At 35.4% G+C, this 20,803-nt stretch overlaps 1 protein-coding gene across 2 annotated transcripts; it reads left to right on the top strand.

Moving 5' to 3' along the window:
* The first annotated feature begins 16,115 nt into the window (after positions 1-16,115).
* Positions 16,116-19,700, top strand: LOC122303561 (GDP-L-galactose phosphorylase 1-like). Of its 2 annotated transcripts, none has more exons than XM_043115384.1 (5): positions 16,116-16,586; positions 17,182-17,606; positions 17,710-17,841; positions 17,998-18,258; positions 19,034-19,700. In XM_043115384.1, the coding sequence occupies exons 1-5, from the start codon at positions 16,475-16,477 to the stop codon at positions 19,361-19,363; spliced, it is 1,260 nt and encodes a 419-aa protein (XP_042971318.1). In that variant the 5' UTR covers positions 16,116-16,474; the 3' UTR covers positions 19,364-19,700. The 2 variants fall into 2 exon arrangements, with proteins under 2 accessions (XP_042971318.1, XP_042971317.1); XM_043115383.1 differs by having other exon boundaries at positions 16,123-16,586; positions 17,710-17,895.
* Positions 19,701-20,803: the final 1,103 nt, after the last annotated feature.

The raw sequence follows: 20,803 nt of genomic DNA, 5'->3' as shown, positions 1-20,803 counted from the left end.
TGTTCCCCTCATGTTTTATGATATTGTGGGTCAGAAGAAGTTTACAGCCATTGAGGTCAGCGTGCTTCTGGTCTAATTTCAACAAAGCACGCCGCCATCGAACGCAATAACACATCAAGATCCTCCAAGCATTTGGGTAGAGTTAAGAGGGGGCCAATCTGAGACGATCTAGTAGGTCACAAACAGACGAGGGAAGGGCAACCTCAACCCGCAAGAGAATGTGCTTAGGAAAAGAGCAACCTTCGAGGGGTAACCCTCGTCATCGACGACCCCTTCACCCAGTCCAAAAGCCTCGAAAACCACATTCTCCAAGAAATGATGGGTGAAAGCCAATGATGACAAGAACTCAAGAGTGGCTTATGAACGCCAATTATAATCGATGTAGAACTGCCTCACGGTGCGAACCTCGGGTTGGTCTAGCTCCTCAGGAATCTTATGTTGAACAACCTTCTTGAAAGCCATTGAGATTGAGGTTAAGGAAAGTGATGGAAAAGGAGAGGAGTCAAGCAAAGAGAATGAGAATGTTAGGGCCAGAAAGACAAGAATTTGGTAAAAGGGGAATAAGAGGACAAAACCATGTTTATATACAGGGGCAGTGACAGTTGGCTTTCTGCTCCCTTGTGACAAACAAGGGATATAGAATGGTTCAAATCCCATGAAATGTGCAACAAGACGCGACCTGAAAAATCAAATTGTGCATCACATTAGCACTAAGGCGTCTAGTCAATAGGCTAAGAAGGGCAAAAGTGTAAAAGAGGAAAAAAAAAAGATTAGGGAAAAGAAAAAGAAAAATGAGGAGAAATTCAATTCCCATTGAACCGGTTTATTGAGAACTAGCGGGGTAATGGAGAGGGTGAATAAGGTCCAACCCAAGCGACCCAGACCCCACAATCTAAAGGAGGCCCATCGGACGGTTAAAGCCAAAACTATGGTCCTAGTGGGCTTGGCCCACCAAGAGAGAGGCTTATCCAGCCAAGCCCAAGACTGATGAGGCACCAACAGGGATTGCTAGGTAGGACATATGTCGGCCTTTCAGCCGTCTTAAATCATTACAAGCACGCGACAACCAGGAAATGTGTCAAAGAAGCTATTGCCGCCAGTATACTGGCCTAGGAGGCATCAACTCCTCAAGTCCCTAGAAAATGACTGCTAAGAAGTGTGGGGGAGAGGTAACCATGACTACTACACTGAAGAAGGAAAGGTGAGCGTCGTCACAACAGGTTGATAGGCAACTGAAATGATGGTCATGAAGCAATAGCAGTGGGAATGCGTGCCAAAAGAATAACGACAGCTCTCTCTACGGAGAGAGAGAGAGAGAGAGAGAGAGAGAGAGAGAGAGAGAGAGAGACACACACACAGAGAGAGAGAGAGAGAGAGAGAGAGAGAGAGAGAGAGAGAGAGAGAGAGAGAGAGAGAGAGAGAGAGAGAGAGAGAGAGCCTACCCGAGGGGTGCTAAGGCGTGACCTTATGCCTAATTAATTATTTCCCTTGGGATATCACACCCCAACATTGCAGTAATCTTTTCTCTTAGGGTATCACACCACTTAAGGGATTCACATACATGAGGCATGAGGCGTAATAGGACAGTTCATTGGAATGAAAGCAACAAAACACCAAATATACATAATATAAAAGCCTAATCAAGGTATGATCAAATTCACTAAATCTTAAGGTTAGAAAAACACTTTCTAAAAAGAAAACTAACTTGAGTATCGAATGGTCCCTTGACCACCCCCAAGCTCCCTTCTTTGCTTGTTTGTGTACAGGTCCTGTGGTACACCTCTCAGCTGTGACGCCCCCAAATTCCGTTTGGGATCGGACGGACATTTGAAGCGTCGAGACATGCAACACAAGGTTACCTGCCCCCGTTCATGACATATAAGATTCAATAATCCTAACATGCATCTAACATTATGCAATATTCGGAGCGGATAATTTTTTTCTTTAGCAATACTATGCACCAAACTGAAAATATCTCAATACTTAAAACATACTTCATACATAAAGATCCATTGAATAACTAAGATCACAGCACTATTCCAAAATAGTTATGATCCAAAAGTACTGGAGATGTAACTCCATCGTACAAGTAGTAATTTAACTACTATATTAACATTAACGACGCATCGTCGTTCAGTCGACTGTGTCTAGTTGGTCAGCTCCTGATCCTCCTTCAGGTTCTGTAACAAGATCTACCATTCGGGGGGAATGGTAGTTGGGACTACCACAGTGAGATTTGATTACAAATCTCAGCAAGTTAACAAAAAACTTCCATACAGACTAATGATGCATGTATGACAGTAAAAGCATAAATGCATAATCAAATTTATAAGTAATTAAAGCATAACTTAGCGTACAACATAGCATAATTGACATAGCTTAAATTGAATCATGAACTGAACTTGACTTGACATGAACTTGATCTGAAACTTGACTTAGCATGAACTTGCTCTGAAACTTGAATTAACATGAAAAATACATACTTCACAGTTGTTGTGGCCCCATGTATTCTACGTGTAAATACATACTCCACAGTTGTTGTGGCCCCATGTATTCTACACAAACTTGACTTAACATTAAAAATACATACTCCACAGTTGTTGTGGCCCCATGTATTCTATGTGTAAATACATACTCCACAGTTGTTGTGGCCCCATGTATTTTATACATCACTATGCAGTTAAATACATACTCCACAGTTGTTGTGGCCCCATGTATTCTACATAAACTGAATATACTCAAGATGAAACGTGACTGGAATATGAAAGGACTGAAACCCTGACGTAACATAACGTGACTTGAACATAATTTGAAATACATAACCAACTTGAGATAGTAACATTTCGTAACATGGCATAACATATAACAAACAACATATTTAGCATGGCATATTTGTAATGTATAGTAATACATGACAGAATATATTGTGTAACAGATAAAAATTGATGACAGAATAAATTCTGTATAATAGACAATTACATGATAACTTGGCATGGCATGACATATATGATAACATACATACATACACTGCAATTCTTTTACTTAGCACACATACACAGTAGACTGCTAGTAAGTTAAAAGCTAACTTATCTCGATCTCCGCGTTTCTTATAAAACTTCAAGTGCGATCACGAGAAACTGTAATTAGTGATTCTAAAAGTTAGAACTAAATCACTAATAATTTGAAATATGGAAAATACTAACTTAAAGAGTAAAATTTTCATTTTACTCTCTACATGTGGGAAAATGACCGTTTTACCCATAACTTAAGGATTTTGCATACTAACTCCAAAAGTTTCCAAAATTTACATTCCTCATGTAAATCTTGTCCTAAACTTAAATATCAACTCAAAAAAATTTAAAACAAAACACAACTATGAAGAACACACTATGGTCGAAACATCCATAGGCCATTTCCCTTTATTTTTGTTGCAATTCCTTCCAACTTCAAAACTCATGCTTAAACCAAAATTTTACAACAAACATCTTCCAATCCTAAGTTCAAAACCATACTTAAAACATCCATTTAGAAAAAGCTAATAATCAACACCAAACTTTTTTGTAAAAAGATCCAAGCACTTGAATCACAAGTTTTGACCTTAAATCAAAACATCTCCAAGAATTTCAAAAATCAAATCTTACTTCTAACATATTCATAATATCATCCTAACATCAACCATGCTTTAAATCATCAAACTAAAGTCACCAAAATCACAAAATAACATTTGGAGTTTTTGGTTTTACACTTAGTCCAAAAACATAAACTTTTCCCTCAACTAGTTTTGATAAATCTCTTGATCTATGACTTATAAATATATGATCTTCAAACCAAACCATCACATGGTTTAAAAAGATGTCCTAAAACATATATAAGCTTCTAATTCAAGATCATATGGTTAGAAATTAACCAAAACATAAATTTAGCCAAGAATATCCACACTTTGACTTATTTGAATATCTCTTTGCATAAAATTTCATATCTTTGAAACTAATATCAAATATCTTCAAAATAATAATATAACATGTATATAAGATGTTTAGGATCCTCCAATAAAATTATCAAAGTCATTAGAATAGGTTTAGACCACCAAAGAGTTAAACTTTCTCAAAACAGAAACTGTTTTTCCTCTTCCAGTTTCTAAGTTTCTAAATCTAAGAACATCTTTCATCAAAACCTTTAATCATGCAAAAATCCTCAACCAATAGTCACATATACATGTTAACAATACTCCATAAAAATTTCGGACCAATATCTATCCATTAGCTTGGTCAAAAACTCCAAACTATAACATATTCTCCAGTTTATCTCCCAGAATGACCTTTCTATAGTTTACACAATATTTGACTGACCAAATTATCTTCAAATGGGGCAAATAAGATATCCATGTAAATTAGACTAAAAAAGGAACAACTTATATGAAGGAGACTTTATGATAAAACACTTACAACAGCTTCAAAATGGGCATGCAAAAGATCTCCTAAAATCTGTCCGAGAGAGAGTGTTTGATAATCTTTTATTAGAAGAAGTAATTGAAGATAAGTTCATGGGTGCTGGCTGGACACATTTATGGACGAGATAAGGGAGGTGATAAGGCTGGAGTTGAGAGTTAAGTGTGGTTTTCTCCTACCCAAAATATCTATAAAAGATTATCTCATAATATTCTATCCAATAATATCTACAAAAATCAACTTAAGATATTTTTATCTAATAATATCTATAAAAATCAACTCAAAATATTTTTACCCAATAATATTTACGAAAATTACCTCAAGATATTTCTTTTTATCCAATAATATCTACAGTTTTGAACAGACGTTTTGTCCGAAAATATGAAAAAATGTTATTGCGCCATAAGACTTTAAATAACCCTCCGAGTCTAATGGCACAAACCATAATACATTTTGACACTTCTAACTATCTCCAATAATCAAAAATACACTTCTGATACCATAGTAAATAATAACACTAACTATGTAGTTAGACAAAAACCTATACGATTAATGGATTCGTGAAAACTTATGGATTTTTCACGAGATTCCTAAAGTTAATAGAAATTTCACAATTGAATTTCTAGCGGGTTGTGACAATCTCCCCTCCTAAAAAAAAAAATTTCGTCCTCGAAATCGAAATAAGTAAGAAATAACAATTCAAAAGTTAAGGAAACACATATACTTTATTGATATTCGAATAACGAAGTACAATGTCTGATATTGTCAGTCCCGTACAAGTGAACCACAAAGTATCAATTAAGCAAAAGCCCAAAACAACTCTGCAAGACTGAATTTAGATGTCAAACAACTGGGGGTACTTGGCTCGCATATCAACTTCCTTCTCCCAAGTCGCCTCTTGAATATTATGATTTTGCCAAAGTACTTTGACCAATGGGATCTTACGGTTCCGCAACTCTTTATCTTTCCAGTCAAGAATTTGCATTGGCTTCTCTTCATAGGTCAAGTTGGGTTGTAAAGGTATGCTATCGGGATCCACTATCATTGGTGTCTGATTCCCAAACTCTTTTTCAAAGAAGACACATGGAAAACATTATGAATTCCATGGAACTCAGTTGGCAATTCCAAACGATATGCAACTACTCCCACTTTCTCCACTATCTCATAGGGTCCCACATATCTCGGACTTAACTTGTTTTTCACTCCGAAACGACTTACTCCTCTCATAGGAGATACCTTCACATAGACCCAATCTCCAACTTTAAAATCTATGCTCCTCCTTCGATTATCAGCGTAGCTCTTCTGTCGACTATGTGCTGTTTTCATCCTTTCTTTAATCAAGTGTACTTGGTCCTTAATCTCTTGTAAGACTTCTGGTCCAACTACTTTGCTTTCCCCTACTTCATCCCAATACAGAGGTGATCTACACTTTCTACCATACAAGGCTTCATATGGTGCCATTTGAATAGTGGCTTGGAAACTATTGTTATAAGCAAATTCTACCAAAGGTAATTGTTTCTCCCAATTCCCTTCGTAATCCAAAATACAGGCTCTTAGCATATCTTCCAAAGTTTGGATCGTCCTTTCTGTCTGTCCATCTGTTTGTGGGTGGTATGCACTACTAAACCTCAGACTAGAGCCCATCGATTCTTGTAAACTTTTCCAGAAGCGTGACGTAAAACGAGGGTCTCTATCTGATACGATCGTCTTAGGCACTCCATGTAATCTGACAATCTCTGCTATATAAATTCTCGTCAATCTTTCTAGAGAATCTGTATTCTTAATGGGTATGAAGTGAGCACTTTTTGTCAGACGATCAACTATTACCCAGATAGTATTATTTCCAGCTGAGGTCCTTGGAAAGCCTACTATAAAATCCATGGAAATATCCTCCCATTTCCATTCTGGGATTGGCAATGACTGCAATTTACCGGCTGGCTTTTGGTGCTCTGCTTTTACTAATCTACAGACAGAACATTTGTTCACAAATTCTGCTACGTCCTTCTTCATTCCTTCCCACCAAAAAGACTGTTTCAAATCCTGATACATTTTTGTACTACCAGGATGAGCAGTGTAAGGTGTGTTATGAGCTTCCTTTAGTACTTTTTCCTTTAACTCTTCATCTGCTGGAATGACTCTTCGGTCCTTGTAATACAGAGTCCCATCCTCTCTGAGGCTAAAGTCCACTGGTCCTTTTGACTCTTCGATCTTTTTTACAACTTCCGCAAGTTTACTGTCCTTCTTTTGACGGTCTTTCAGTTCTTCCCAGTCCAATGGAATGAATTCTTGGATTGTAGTCAACATGGTTTCCTGACTACGGTTTCTAATCAACAGTTTTCTCATACTACATAAGAGGGAATTTACTTCTGATGAAGGAACTGATGAAGCTTCTTGTCTGCTCTTGCGGCTTAAAGCATCAGCTACCACGTTGGCCTTTCCAGGATGATACTTGATGTCGCACTGATAGTCGCTGATTAATTCCAGCCATCTTCTTTGCCTCATATTAAGATTCTTCTGCTCAAACAGGTACTTTAGGCTTTTGTGATCTGTGAAGACTTCACACTTCTCGCCATACAAATAATGTCTCCAAATTTTAAGAGCAAAAACTACTGCAGCTAATTCCAAATCATGAGTAGGATAATTCTGTTCGTGATTCTTCAGTTGTCGTGAAGCATAAGCAACCACTTTCCCTTCTTGCATTAGCACACATCCGAGTCCTGCCTTAGATGCATCACTATATACTACAAAAGATTTAAGAGGTTCCGGCAGTGTAAGTACCGGTGCGGTGGTAAGTCTTTTCTTCAACTCAAGAAAACTTGTTTCGCACTTATCATTCCAAGTAAATTTCACATTTTTCTTAGTCAGGGCGGTGAGTGGTCCAGACAAACGGGAGAATCCTTCCACAAATCTCCTATAGTAACCAGCCAGTCCTAAGAAACTTTGGATCTCATGCACACTGGTTGGTCTCTGCCAGTTCGTTACAGCTTCAATCTTGCTCGGGTCTACTGCTACTCCTCTACTAGAGATCACATGACCTAGAAATTTTACTTCTTCCAACCAGAACTCACACTTACTAAGTTTGGCATAAAGTTTCTGATCCTTAAGTATAGTTAAAGCCATGCTTAGATGATGTCTGTGTTCCTCCTTGTTCTTAGAGTAGATTAAGATGTCATCAATGAATACGACAACAAAATTATCCAAATAAGGTCTGAATATTTTTTTCATCATGTCCATGAATGCGGCTGGAGCATTGGTTAACCCAAAAGGCATCACTAAAAACTCGAAGTGGCCATACCTTGTCCTAAAGGCAGTTTTCAGCACATCTTGATCCTTGACTTTTAGCTGATGATACCCGGATCTCAGGTCAATCTTTGAAAACACTGCTGCTCCTTGCAACTGATCCAACAAATCATCGATTCTGGGTAATGGGTATCTATTCTTAATCGTCACCTTATTCAACTCTCTATAGTCTATACACATCCTCATAGATCCATCTTTTTTCTTCACAAATAACACAGGTGCTCCCCACGGCGAAGAACTAGGGCGGATAAAACCCTTCTCCAAAAGTTCTTCCAATTGTAGCTTGAGCTCCTTCAACTCGGTAGGGGCCATACGATATGGCGCCTTGTGAGTCGGAGTTGTTGCCGGCTCCAACTCTATTTGGAATTCTACTTCTCTATCTGGTGGTAAACCAAGTAACTCATCAACGAAAACTTCAGGAAAGTCTTCAACCACAGGTATCCCTTGGATTCCTATAGTTTTGGTTGTCTCCTCTACAGTTATCAATAGAAACGCTGAGGCTCCATCATCGATACACTTCCTAGCTTGCAACGCCGAGATCAAAGGTGGGGTGGTCTTAACTGATGTTCCTGCGTAACTCATCCTGTCTTCAGTTGGAGGTTCAAACACAACCTCTCGTTTCCGACAGTCTATCTTAGCGTAGTGCTTGAAAAGCCAGTCCATCCCCAAAATCAGGTCGAATTCCATCTGACCGAATACTAACAAGTTAGCCTTCAGTGTCCTTCCTTCTAGCTCTAACGGACAATCATTAACTAAACGGGTACAAGATACTGTATTCCCATCGGGAATTAATACTACAACCCGTCGTGGTAATAGCTCAGTCTGCAAACTACAAATTCGTGCAAACGCTGCAGACACAAAGGACTGCGACGCACCTGAATCGAATAGTGCACAAGCCGAGAACCTAAACAAATTAATCCTTCCTAAAAAAAATATATACACCGATATTAATACTAATTCTAACACATTCATAATACCTGCAACATCATAAATACTAAAAGGAAAGAAAATAAAAAATAAAAAAATAAAAAAAAATACCAGTCATGACGCCAGCTTCATCAGTTTCAGGTGCGTCAACATCAAAATCACCGGGTGTTACTGCATACACTCGTGCCGGGATGTGGGGCCTTGGCTTGCGATCACCAGCTCCACTACCTTGTTTGGCGTTAGGACAATCTCTAATCATATGTCCTGGTTTTCCACATCGGTAACAGACTCCATATCCCTTGTAACATTCTCCAGAATGAAGCTTACCACACTTAGGGCATGGTGAATAAAAGGACGGCTTCTGTCCTCCAATCATTATTCCCTTGCCTTTCTCCGGACTAGAAAAAGGCCTCTTTTTCTCAGCACTACTGCTTGTAGTAAATGGCATGGCCTTCTTTCGATCGGTCATGTTCTGGATTGCCAATTCCTTCTGCTCAGCCTCTGCTATTGTCGCTACATTTACCAACTCTTGGTAATTCTCTATTCTAAGGCAAGCTACTTGACTTCGAATTCTAGGCAGAAGTCCTGCTTGAAACTTTTGTGCCTGCATCTTTTGAGTTGAAATCAAGTGTGGTGCAAACCTTCCCAATGCCATGAATTTAGCAGCATACTGCTCTACAGTCAAACTACCTTGTTTTAAGGACGCAAATTCCAGGGCTTTCAATTGTTTAACAGAGTCTGGGAAGAATCTGTTGTCAAACTCTTCCTTGAACCTCTCCCAAGACAATGCAGCCATACTACCTAGTTCCCTAACTAGAAGTTGCCTACGTGTATCCCACCATATTCCAGCTTCTCCTTGGAATAGGTATCCAGCATATAGAACCTTTTGGTCCTCAAGACATCCACAAATCTCGTACGTTCTCTCGAGATCTATAATCCATTTCTCGGCTCTCAGTGGTCCTTCATTACCAAAAAAATTTGGGTAACGGTAAAGCATAAACTTCTCATATGGACAACCCCTAATTTCGGGTCTAGGTGCGTTCACTTGTTGCTGTTGCTGATGTCTTAGCACGTCAGTCAGCATACGCACAGCTTCAGCTAATCCTCCATCCATCGGGGAATCATGATTCTCCTGATTGATACCACCTTCAGGGTTTTGAGGTATTCTACCATGAGTCATTTGTCTCTTCCTGTAACACACGAGTATACATATTACAATCATATAATACCTCTCATACCTTTAAGAAATTCAAGCCTAATGACAACTAAATTTCAAACCTAATATTTGGTGCATTTCCTAAGGACATGTGGATTTACTGCCCAGAGACGTATTGCTCTGATACCACCCTGTGACGCCCCCAAATTCCGTTTGGGATCGGACGGACATTTGAAGCGTCGAGACATGCAACACAAGGTTACCTGCCCCCGTTCATGACATATAAGATGCAATAATCCTAACATGCATCTAACATTATGCAATATTCGGAGCGGATAATTTTTTTCTTTAGCAATACTATGCACCAAACTGAAAATATCTCAATACTTAAAACATACTTCATACATAAAGATCCATTGAATAACTAAGATCACAGCACTATTCCAAAATAGTTATGATCCAAAAGTACTGGAGATGCAACTCCATCGTACAAGTAGTAATTTAACTACTATATTAACATTAACGACGCACCGTCGTTCAGTCGACTGTGTCTAGTTGGTCAGCTCCTAATCCTCCTTCAGGTCCTGTAACAAGATCTACCATTCGGGGGGAATGGTAGTTGGGACTACCACAGTGAGATTTGATTACAAATCTCAGCAAGTTAACAAAAAACTTCCATACAGACTAATGATGCATGTATGACAGTAAAAGCATAAATGCATAATCAAATTTATAAGTAATTAAAGCATAACTTAGCGTACAACATAGCATAATTGACATAGCTTAAATTGAATCATGAACTGAACTTGACTTGACATGAACTTGATCTGAAACTTGACTTAGCATGAACTTGCTCTGAAACCTGAATTAACATGAAAAATACATACTCCACAGTTGTTGTGGCCCCATGTATTCTACGTGTAAATACATACTCCACAGTTGTTGTGGCCCCATGTATTCTACACAAACTTGACTTAACATTAAAAATACATACTCCACAGTTGTTGTGGCCCCATGTATTCTATGTGTAAATACATACTCCACAGTTGTTGTGGCCCCATGTATTCTATACATCACTATGCAGTTAAATACATACTCCACAGTTGTTGTGGCCCCATGTATTCTACATAAACTGAATATACTCAAGATGAAACGTGACTGGAATATGAAAGGACTGAAACCCTGACGTAACATAACGTGACTTGAACATAATTTGAAATACATAACCAACTTGAGATAGTAACATTTCGTAACATGGCATAACATATAACAAACAACATATTTAGCATGGCATATTTGTAATGTATAGTAATACATGACAGAATATATTGTGTAACAGATAAAAATTGATGACAGAATAAATTCTGTATAATAGACAATTACATGATAACTTGGCATGGCATGACATATATGATAACATACATACATACACTGTAATTCTTTTACTTAGCACACATACACAGTAGACTGCTAGTAAGTTAAAAGCTAATTTACCTCGATCTCCGCGTTTCTTATAAAACTTCAAGTGCGATCACGAGAAACTGTAATTAGTGATTCTAAAAGTTAGAACTAAATCACTAATAATTTGAAATATGGAAAATATTAACTTAAAGAGTAAAATTTTCATTTTACTCTCTACATGTGGGAAAATGACCGTTTTACCCATAACTTAAGGATTTTGCATACTAACTCCAAAAGTTTCCAAAATTTATATTCCTCATGTAAATCTTGTCCTAAACTTAAATATCAACTCAAAAAAATTTAAAACAAAACACAACTATGAAGAACACACTATGGTCGAAACATCCATAGGCCATTTCCCTTTATTTTTGTTGCAATTCCTTCCAACTTCAAAACTCATGCTTAAACCAAAATTTTGCAACAAACATCTTCCAATCCTAAGTTCAAAACCATACTTAAAACATCCATTTAGAAAAAGCTAATAATCAACTCCAAACTTTTTTGTAAAAAGATCCAAGCACTTGAATCACAAGTTTTGACCTTAAATCAAAACATCTCCAAGAATTTCAAAAATCAAATCTTACTTCTAACATATTCATAATATCATCCTAACATCAACCATGCTTTAAATCATCAAACTAAAGTCACCAAAATCACAAAATAACATTTGGAGTTTTTGGTTTTACACTTAGTCCAAAAACATAAACTTTTCCCTCAACTAGTTTTGATAAATCTCTTGATCTATGACTTATAAATATATGATCTTCAAACCAAACCATCACATGGTTTAAAAAGATGTCCTAAAACATATATAAGCTTCTAATTCAAGATCATATGGTTAGAAATTAACCAAAACATAAATTTAGTCAAGAATATCCACACTTTGACTTATTTGAATATCTCTTTGCATAAAATTTCATATCTTTGAAACTAATATCAAATATCTTCAAAATAATAATATAACATGTATAGAAGATGTTTAGGATCCTCCAATAAAATTATCAAAGTCATTAGAATAGGTTTAGACCACCAAAGAGTTAAACTTTCTCAAAACAGAAACTATTTTTCCTCTTCCAGTTTCTAAGTTTTTAAATCTAAGAACATCTTTCATCAAAACCTTTAATCATGAAAAAATCCTCAACCAATAGTCACATATACATGTTAACAATACTCCATAAAAATTTCGGACCAATATCTATCCATTAGCTTGGTCAAAAACTCCAAACTATAACATATTCTCCAGTTTATCTCCCAGAATGACCTTTCTATAGTTTACACAATATTTGACTGACCAAATGATCTTCAAATGGGGCAAATAAGATATCCATGTAAACTAGACTTAAAAAGGAACAACTTATATGAAGGAGACTTTATGATAAAACACTTACAACAGCTTCGAAATGGGCATGCAAAAGATCTCCTAAAATCTGTCCGAGAGAGAGTGTTTGTTAATCTTTTATTAGAAGAAGTAATTGAAGATAAGTTCATGGGTGCTGGCTGGACACATTTATGGACGAGATAAGGGAGGTGATAAAGCTGAAGTTGAGAGTTAAGTGTGGTTTTCTCCTACCCAAAATATCTATAAAAGATTATCTCATAATATTCTATCCAATAATATCTACAAAAATCAACTTAAGATATTTTTATCTAATAATATCTATAAAAATCAACTCAAAATATTTTTACCCAATAATATTCACGAAAATTACCTCAAGATATTTCTTTTTATCCAATAATATCTACAGTTTTGAACAGACGTTTTGTCCGAAAATATGAAAAAATGTTATTGCGCCATAAGACTTTAAATAACCCTCCGAGTCTAATGGCACAAACCATAATACATTTTGACACTTCTAACTATCTCCAATAATCAAAAATACACTTCTGATACCATAGTAAATAATAACACTAACTATGTAGTTAGACAAAAACCTATACGATTAATGGATTCGTGAAAACTTATGGGTTTTTCACGAGATTCCTAAAGTTAATAGAAATTTCACAATTGAATTTCTAGCGGGTTGTGACATCAGCAGTCCAAGGAGTTCTCACTGTACATACAAAATACGTCAAAACCACTTACTTGACCACAATTCAACCGTATATATAACAGGAACACATTAATATGTTAGCATATAAGTACTGATCATGATAACGTTATAATAGGTGCAATAACATAACTTTGTATTCTGTAAAGATAAGCATCCAGCAACCCTTTGACCAACTTATAAGCTATCATTAACGTGGATAATTGAACCAAGAATTCTCTCCCTTTATCATCAATCAAATCGCTTTTTTAAGTCATACAAGTAAAAGAGATTTATTCATTATAAAAAAAAACAACTCCTAAATCCTTTTAGATTTCTGGATCGGGAGCACCATTATTTGCCTTTTCGTTTCACACGACAAGACTGTATAGCCAGCATGCACCACTAATCTAAAGTTTTACCTTGAAACTTGAAACTTTTGTAGATCAACTTTAATTACTACAACATCACCCTCAAGTGGGGCTAGTTAAGGTGATCGGCAGAGTTTCATCATCTGACACTGTTTAGATAGTGAAATTATTTTATTTTTTTTTATTATTATAATTTTTTATATTCTCAAATAAAGTATAATAAATAATTTAATTTTTTTAAATTTTAAAATAATAAAAATATTAAAAAATAATATTCTAATAATTTTTTATTCAACTTTTATTTTAATTTATTTCATCTCAACTCACTATCAAATAATACCTAAGAGCACTAGTAGTAGAATCAACTTAACTAAGTTTTGGCCAAAATTTAACTAAGTTACATAAAAACTAACGACAATAGACTCAATATATCTAGAGTGTTTTTAACCAAAGTTATTTTCGTTGGCCAAATCTGACATGCTCAAGTTGTTGGCCAAATCTTATTTTGGCCATAAAAAATTACTCTTCCCGCCTGCTATTCTCTTGTGGTTTCTGATTTCGTTTTTACTTCTTCTCTTTAACTGGGTGAATGATGGTGATGCTCTGTGTGGGAAATGAGTTTCTGGGTTTCGATCATCTTGGCCCAGATATATCCTTTTATCTTATAGTTTTCTCCATTTCTCAGCCCATCTATGTATTTTATTACTCTGAGGCTCCAGAAGTGGTAAATCTCAGTTATGCTGAGACTGATAAGAAGTTTTGGTAATTGGTATATTTGAGGAATCATCGCGTGAAGACCCATACAGTGCGATCCATTTATTGAGAAATTTATAGGTATTTCAATTACAATCAGAATTAAAACAAGTGAAACTGTCAAAATCAATATTTTAATAAAATAATAATAGATTTATAGAGTTTGTTATTTGATATTGTTAAAAAGTGGTTAGTTAAATTTATAAAATAATGATAGATTTAGAGAGTTTGTTATTTGATATTGTTGAAGAGTGGCTAGTTAAATTTATAAAAGTAAACTTCTTAGATAAATTTTGACTAGGCCACCACTAATGCTCTAAAGCTTCAATCTCATGTGTTTTCGTAGTCATGCATTGGAGTCCCTGCCATGCACCCATTCACGTACGTACACAAATTAGACAGCTAATCTTAATTTGGTAGTACGATTTAATTTAGGATAAATAAGCACGAATTCATTCGATTAGTCATATACATGTTAGGATCGATAAATATTACTGATTAAAAACACTCGATAATTTTTTCAAGTCTAGGGCAATATTATTTTCAAGTACTACATTATAATATATTATATTTAAAAAATTCTATTTATCATTTCCTCCACATTATACCAACATGTGTGATTTGTTATTAATTTTTGTCATTAAATTTAAATATACATATTTACATATTAATATGTGTGTTTAAATAGAATAATAAAAATGATAAATCGCGTGTTAGTGTGTGATGTTGGGATGATAATTAATAGCATCTCTCGTTTTATATATATATATATATATATATATATGTATATATATGAAACAGATCACTTAGGTGTTGCAAGGAATGAAGTAATTTTTTTATTTTTTATTTTATAGAGGACATAAACAAAAACAAAAAATGTAAGAATTTGGCTTACATCTCTCTCGAAAAAAAAAAAAAGGATTGAAAAATGAAAGGACGGGATGCATGATTGAGGTCAAATAAATAAAAAAGATAAGTGATATCCTCTGTTCAATAACTTAAGAGTACTAGCAATGGCTTATATATCTTCATCTTTATTCTCAAATTTAAATAAACTTCTTTTAAAATCATCTGTATTGGCTTATCTATATTTATAATTTTGAATAACTATAAACAGTCATTATTTATCTTTGAAGATGTCCTTTTCCTTCTTCGAACATTATTTTTATTATTTTTCTTTATCCAAGTTATGAATTTGTATGAAATTAGACCACACATAGAGTGTGTATAGATTTTTCTATGTTGCTGAATATATATATATATATATATATATATATATATGGTAGATTAAATTTATTGGACTTGGATATTGAATTTGACTTGAATTTATTGGAATATCCAAATTTTAGGAAAAAAAAATATAATAATATTTTTTTATTATTTGGTCAAAAAATACATAATCTAATATAGGAATTGTTTTTTATCTTCAAAATCAATTTTCAAAAAATATAATTTTGAAGATGAAAATGTATAAACCATTGCTAGTGCCCTTAACAGACATGATTATTTCAGTTATATAACAAAAAAAAAAAAAAGAATAAGGAATCTATGAAAAACTGGAAAAAAAAAACGTACGTAGAGTATATAAAACCACCTCTTGCATGAATAGCATATATATATATACGTGTGGAAAAGAAAAATAAAAATACCATCGAAGGACGTAACGAAATATGCATGGGGATATGCTGGGGCTTCATGTAGAAAGCCTTTTTTGAGGAAGGTATGTAATTGAATGAGAGGTTCACAGAGGGAAGCGAACCGCACCGCAACGAAACAACATTTAAAACGGGAGAGGAGAAGCAGAGAAACTAATGGAAACCAGCCTTGAGAAAATAGCAAAGAGGTTGTTGCGCCCAGCCGACTCTTTCTTGGGAAAAAGAAGAAAAGAACGGAAAGAAACGTATCCACCAGTCCCGGCCCGTCACTTCCACCGCCTCAAAAATCAAACCAAAGAAGGAGAAGATCAACAAGAACAACAGCTCGTAGCAGTAGAACCCCCATTCTTTTAAGGTGGTGGCGGGTTCAAGATCGATGCTGAAGATCAAAAGGGTCCCGACCGTTGTTTCGAATTACCAGGAGGACAATATTTCGGAGAGCGCCTCGGGGTGCGGCCGGAATTGCCTGGGAAAGTGCTGCTTACCTGGTACGCTTGTGTAATTTCCCAATTTTTTAGTAAATAATTGTTTGTGGAAATGAATAAACTTGTGGGTTTAGTTGTTTTTGTGTGTTTTTCTTATTCCTTCAATGTGGATTTTGTTCCTAAGAAATTTCTAATTAGAGGAAAAGAGAACCTCAGGTGCAAAAAGATTTATTTTTTAGTTGAATTTAAAGATAGTTTTGATGATATTGATATCTTTCTCTCTCTCTTTTTTTCCCTTTAACATGAAGCTAAAGTTCCCATTGATAATTTGATTCCTGAGCAAGATATGAAAAAGAAAATTGAATCTTTGTCTGTATTCTTTTCGTTCATTTCTTGGATCGTACTCGAAAGGTTATTTCAATTAAAGCGTATCTAGGCGCGGTCTTCAGTAACCACTTGATAATAAAAAATAATAATAATAATAATAATAACCTTTCTTGTCTTTTCTTTGCAACCAAGGAGAACATACTGATCAAATCATTGCTAAGGAATTTTTCCCAACGAATATTTCTGTTGAAACAAGCATAGCCCATCTTTAGTTTTAATTAAGTTTTTTCTCAACATTTTGTTTATGTATTTATTTGATTTGTTGCTTCAGTTTCAAGACTTTCGCTATATGCATTCAAGATACAAACAGAGGATCCTATTAAAGGTGGCAATGTTAACTCGTCTGAGGAACAACCTCCAATATCTTTCCTCCACAATTTGTTGCTTGGAAAGTGGGAGGATCGAATGAGCCGAGGCCTTTTTCGGTATGACGTAACTACCTATGAGACAAAGATTCTCCACTGCAAATACGGATTCATTGCCCAGCTAAATGAAGGACGCCACCAGAAGAAACGACCCACTGAGTTTAGGGTTGACCAGGTTCTTCAGCCTTTTGATGACAATAAATTCAATTTCACCAAAGTTGGCCAAGAAGAAGTGCTTTTCAGGTTTGAACCAAACAATGACGAGAGCTACTTCTGCCCCAGCGCAGAAGTAGCTTCAGATTTGCAGTCTCCTAGTGTTGTTGTCATCAATGTAAGAATATTTAGTATTGGTACCGCACGATTTTCTCTATTGAGCTTATGTCTCTGTAGGATGTGAGATTTTGCTTAAGGTGGAATTGGATTTTGATTATCAGGTGAGCCCAATTGAGTATGGACATGTTCTTCTTATACCCCGTGTTCTCAACTGCTTATCACAAAGGATTGATCCTGAAAGCTTATTGCTTGCTCTTCATCTGGCTAAAGAAGCTGCTGATCCCTTCTTCAGAGTGGGTTACAACAGTTTGGGTGCTTTTGCTACTATTAACCACCTGCACTTCCAAGTCTCTTTTCTTATCCTATTGGCCTATATAGATTTAATGCTGATATATTAAGTTGATCGATAATCTTAATTTCTGTTTATTGATTGTTTAATTTCTACACAGGCGTACTACTTGGCAGTGCCCTTCCCAGTTGAGAAAGCTCCAAGTCAAAGGATAATTGCTAAGAAGGGGCCGCATAACAAAGGAGTGATTGTTTCGCAGCTCTTCTATTATCCGGTGCAAGGTCTTGTTTTTGAGGGTGGAAATACGATAAGGGATTTGTCTGATGTAGTAGCTAGTTCTTGCATTTGCTTGCAGAACAACAACATCCCTTTCAACATTCTCATCTCTGATTGTGGGAAAAAAATCTTTCTCTTCCCTCAGGTATTGTTCTTCCTTATAACTGCATTTTCTGAAATTATCTTCTTGGTGGCTTGGTGGGTTTTTAAGCATATAGTCACTTTACAGATAAAAAGGAAAGACTCTGAATCTTGCAGTTAGACTCTAGAGTAACTCCATCTATTGAAACGACAATTTGTGACTGAATAAAAGAATTCAGCGGTATCTAGCTAGGTAATAGATGAAAATGGAGGACATATTATGCTTTCTGCCTTTGTTGTTTCCATCTTGCGTAAGAATATATTAATAGGACAGAACCATTAGATTCTTAACCTCTACTCTGTGTCGATAAACTAGGTCCATCCTAATGGAGCCTGTGACCAAGGCAACATGCTCTAGTTGATGATTTTGCCACAAAAGTGTTGGTAGTGTTGGCAATTTGCAATAAATTTCACGTCTAATTGCAGCTGTGTGTAGGACAGGCTGTAGGACGTCTTTCTGAAGTCTCAGCTTTCATCTTATTCAAATTCACTGTTCTGAATATCTTCCTTGAAGTAGCAAGCTTAATTAGACCCGTTTGGTGGATCTCTCACCCCTGTAAAAGTTAATTTCTTCATTTACTCTAGCCTGTAATGGGTAATACCAGGCAGAGGGTCAGGGCAGCCACCCTTGCAACTTAGGATACCCGGAAATGGGGCATGGCACACATAATGAGGCCCACACTGATTACCCTAGTGATAGTCTGCCAAGTACCTCCCGATAATATTGTACTTTTCTTTTGGTGGAAAGACTAATTTGGTTGGTTCTTCTTCTATGTCAGTGTTTTGCAGAGAAACAAGCACTTGGAGAAGTAAGCCAGGATATCTTAGACACTCTAGTAAACCCTGCCGTGTGGGAAATCAGCGGACACATAGTGCTGAAGCGAAGGAAGGATTTTGATGATGCATCCGAGGCATATGCATGGAGACTTCTTTCTGAGGTTTCTTTATCAGAAGACAGGTTCCAAGAGGTGAAGGCTTGTATACTTGAAGCAGCAGGCTTGCAGGAAGCAAATGTTGAGAATACCTTAAACAAGGAAGAATCTCTTTACAAGCTACCTGCTGGTAGAGCTGCCCCACATTTACCTCGGGATTGTCTAGTCCATCAATGAAGGGGTGGCTTAGGATAAAGGTATTCTCTTTGGCAGGCTATTTCCAATGAAATGTTGCCAGCAGCTTCGGATAGGAAGTAAGGAATCACCGTAATCTGCGATTGCAGTGGGTTGGATTTCTACTAGTTTTTCATAATTGGACAGTACTATTGCTACATGTTCTAGCACACATTCAAAAGAAAATTGTGTTAAGAGTTGTTAAAAGTTTGGGTATATAGCATTTTTTACAACCATCAGATCAATGTCGGGTATCGTCTCCTGATCAGCAGCATAATAAATCTTCTTGTAACGATTTTTTGTTGCTAATCTCTACAAGATAGTCATTAATTACTTCATATGTTTGTTTGTGTTTGAACGTTGACTCTACTCATTCAGTGATTGTGACAATTAAAGAAATGCAGCATGCGTCATCAAACTTTTCAAATTCAGAAAGTTTTGGTTATCCCCTACTGATCACCCAAACTCAGTAGTTAAGAGTTTTCAAGTAACTTTTTAACTTGTGCAAGTTAGTTAAGAGTCTGAACAGAGTGCCATGCGGCATGCACAAAGGAAATGAAGGGAAGATGTGGAAAAAGAAAACGAGAGAGAGAGGAGCTGGCGTACGAGTTAACTAATCATCAGAATAGTAAGCATGTGAAAATAAAATCTCCACATCTCAATTACCTCTTATATAAATATTTATAATTAAAAAGAATAATCTTAATTTTAAATAGCTACAATTTATTTCAAATAAAATTACAAAGTAGTTATAAATATATTTATATATATAAAGTGGTTATCTAACGAAATTTTGTTGATTTAATGGTTTTTATTGTTTTACCATTAAAATTAACGCTGTTAGTTGCATAAATCATAATATAAGTTAATTTCTTTCCTGAGTGATTTACAGACCCACCCCCCTCTCTCTCTTCTTAAAAGTTTTTATTTTTTTAATTTCTTCCCAATCACTTATGAATAAATTCATAATTATCAAAATTCATATAGCATGCATCGATTCTGGAATCCATGTATTGATAATCATTTATTTAAGAGGTATATTAGATATATATATATATATATATATATATGATATTTTATATAAATTATAATTTATATATAAATTTATATATGTGATTTAAAATTTCTATTCATCCCTTATATAAATAAAGAGAAATGTAAACTAATTAAGTTTAAATTTATTTACCAACTATATTTACAAATACAATTATTCTAATAAAATATTATTTATTTATCAATTTAAATTTATGAAACATTATAATCAAATAATAATATCTTATAAAAACCTTAGTATTTTATTTCTTTATAAAAATTATAACACTTTAAAAATAATCACTTTATTAAATTAAAAAAATATGATTTGCACGTTACTTTACTGTTAACGGTTTATCTCCTACGCTGCATAATTTTGGTTTAAGATTCCTTTTTTTCACGTATTTGTTA

Source organism: Carya illinoinensis, chromosome 3 (assembly GCF_018687715.1).
Source record: "Carya illinoinensis cultivar Pawnee chromosome 3, C.illinoinensisPawnee_v1, whole genome shotgun sequence".
Taxonomy (NCBI): domain Eukaryota; kingdom Viridiplantae; phylum Streptophyta; class Magnoliopsida; order Fagales; family Juglandaceae; genus Carya; species Carya illinoinensis.
This window is presented reverse-complemented; position numbering and strand designations above follow the sequence as displayed.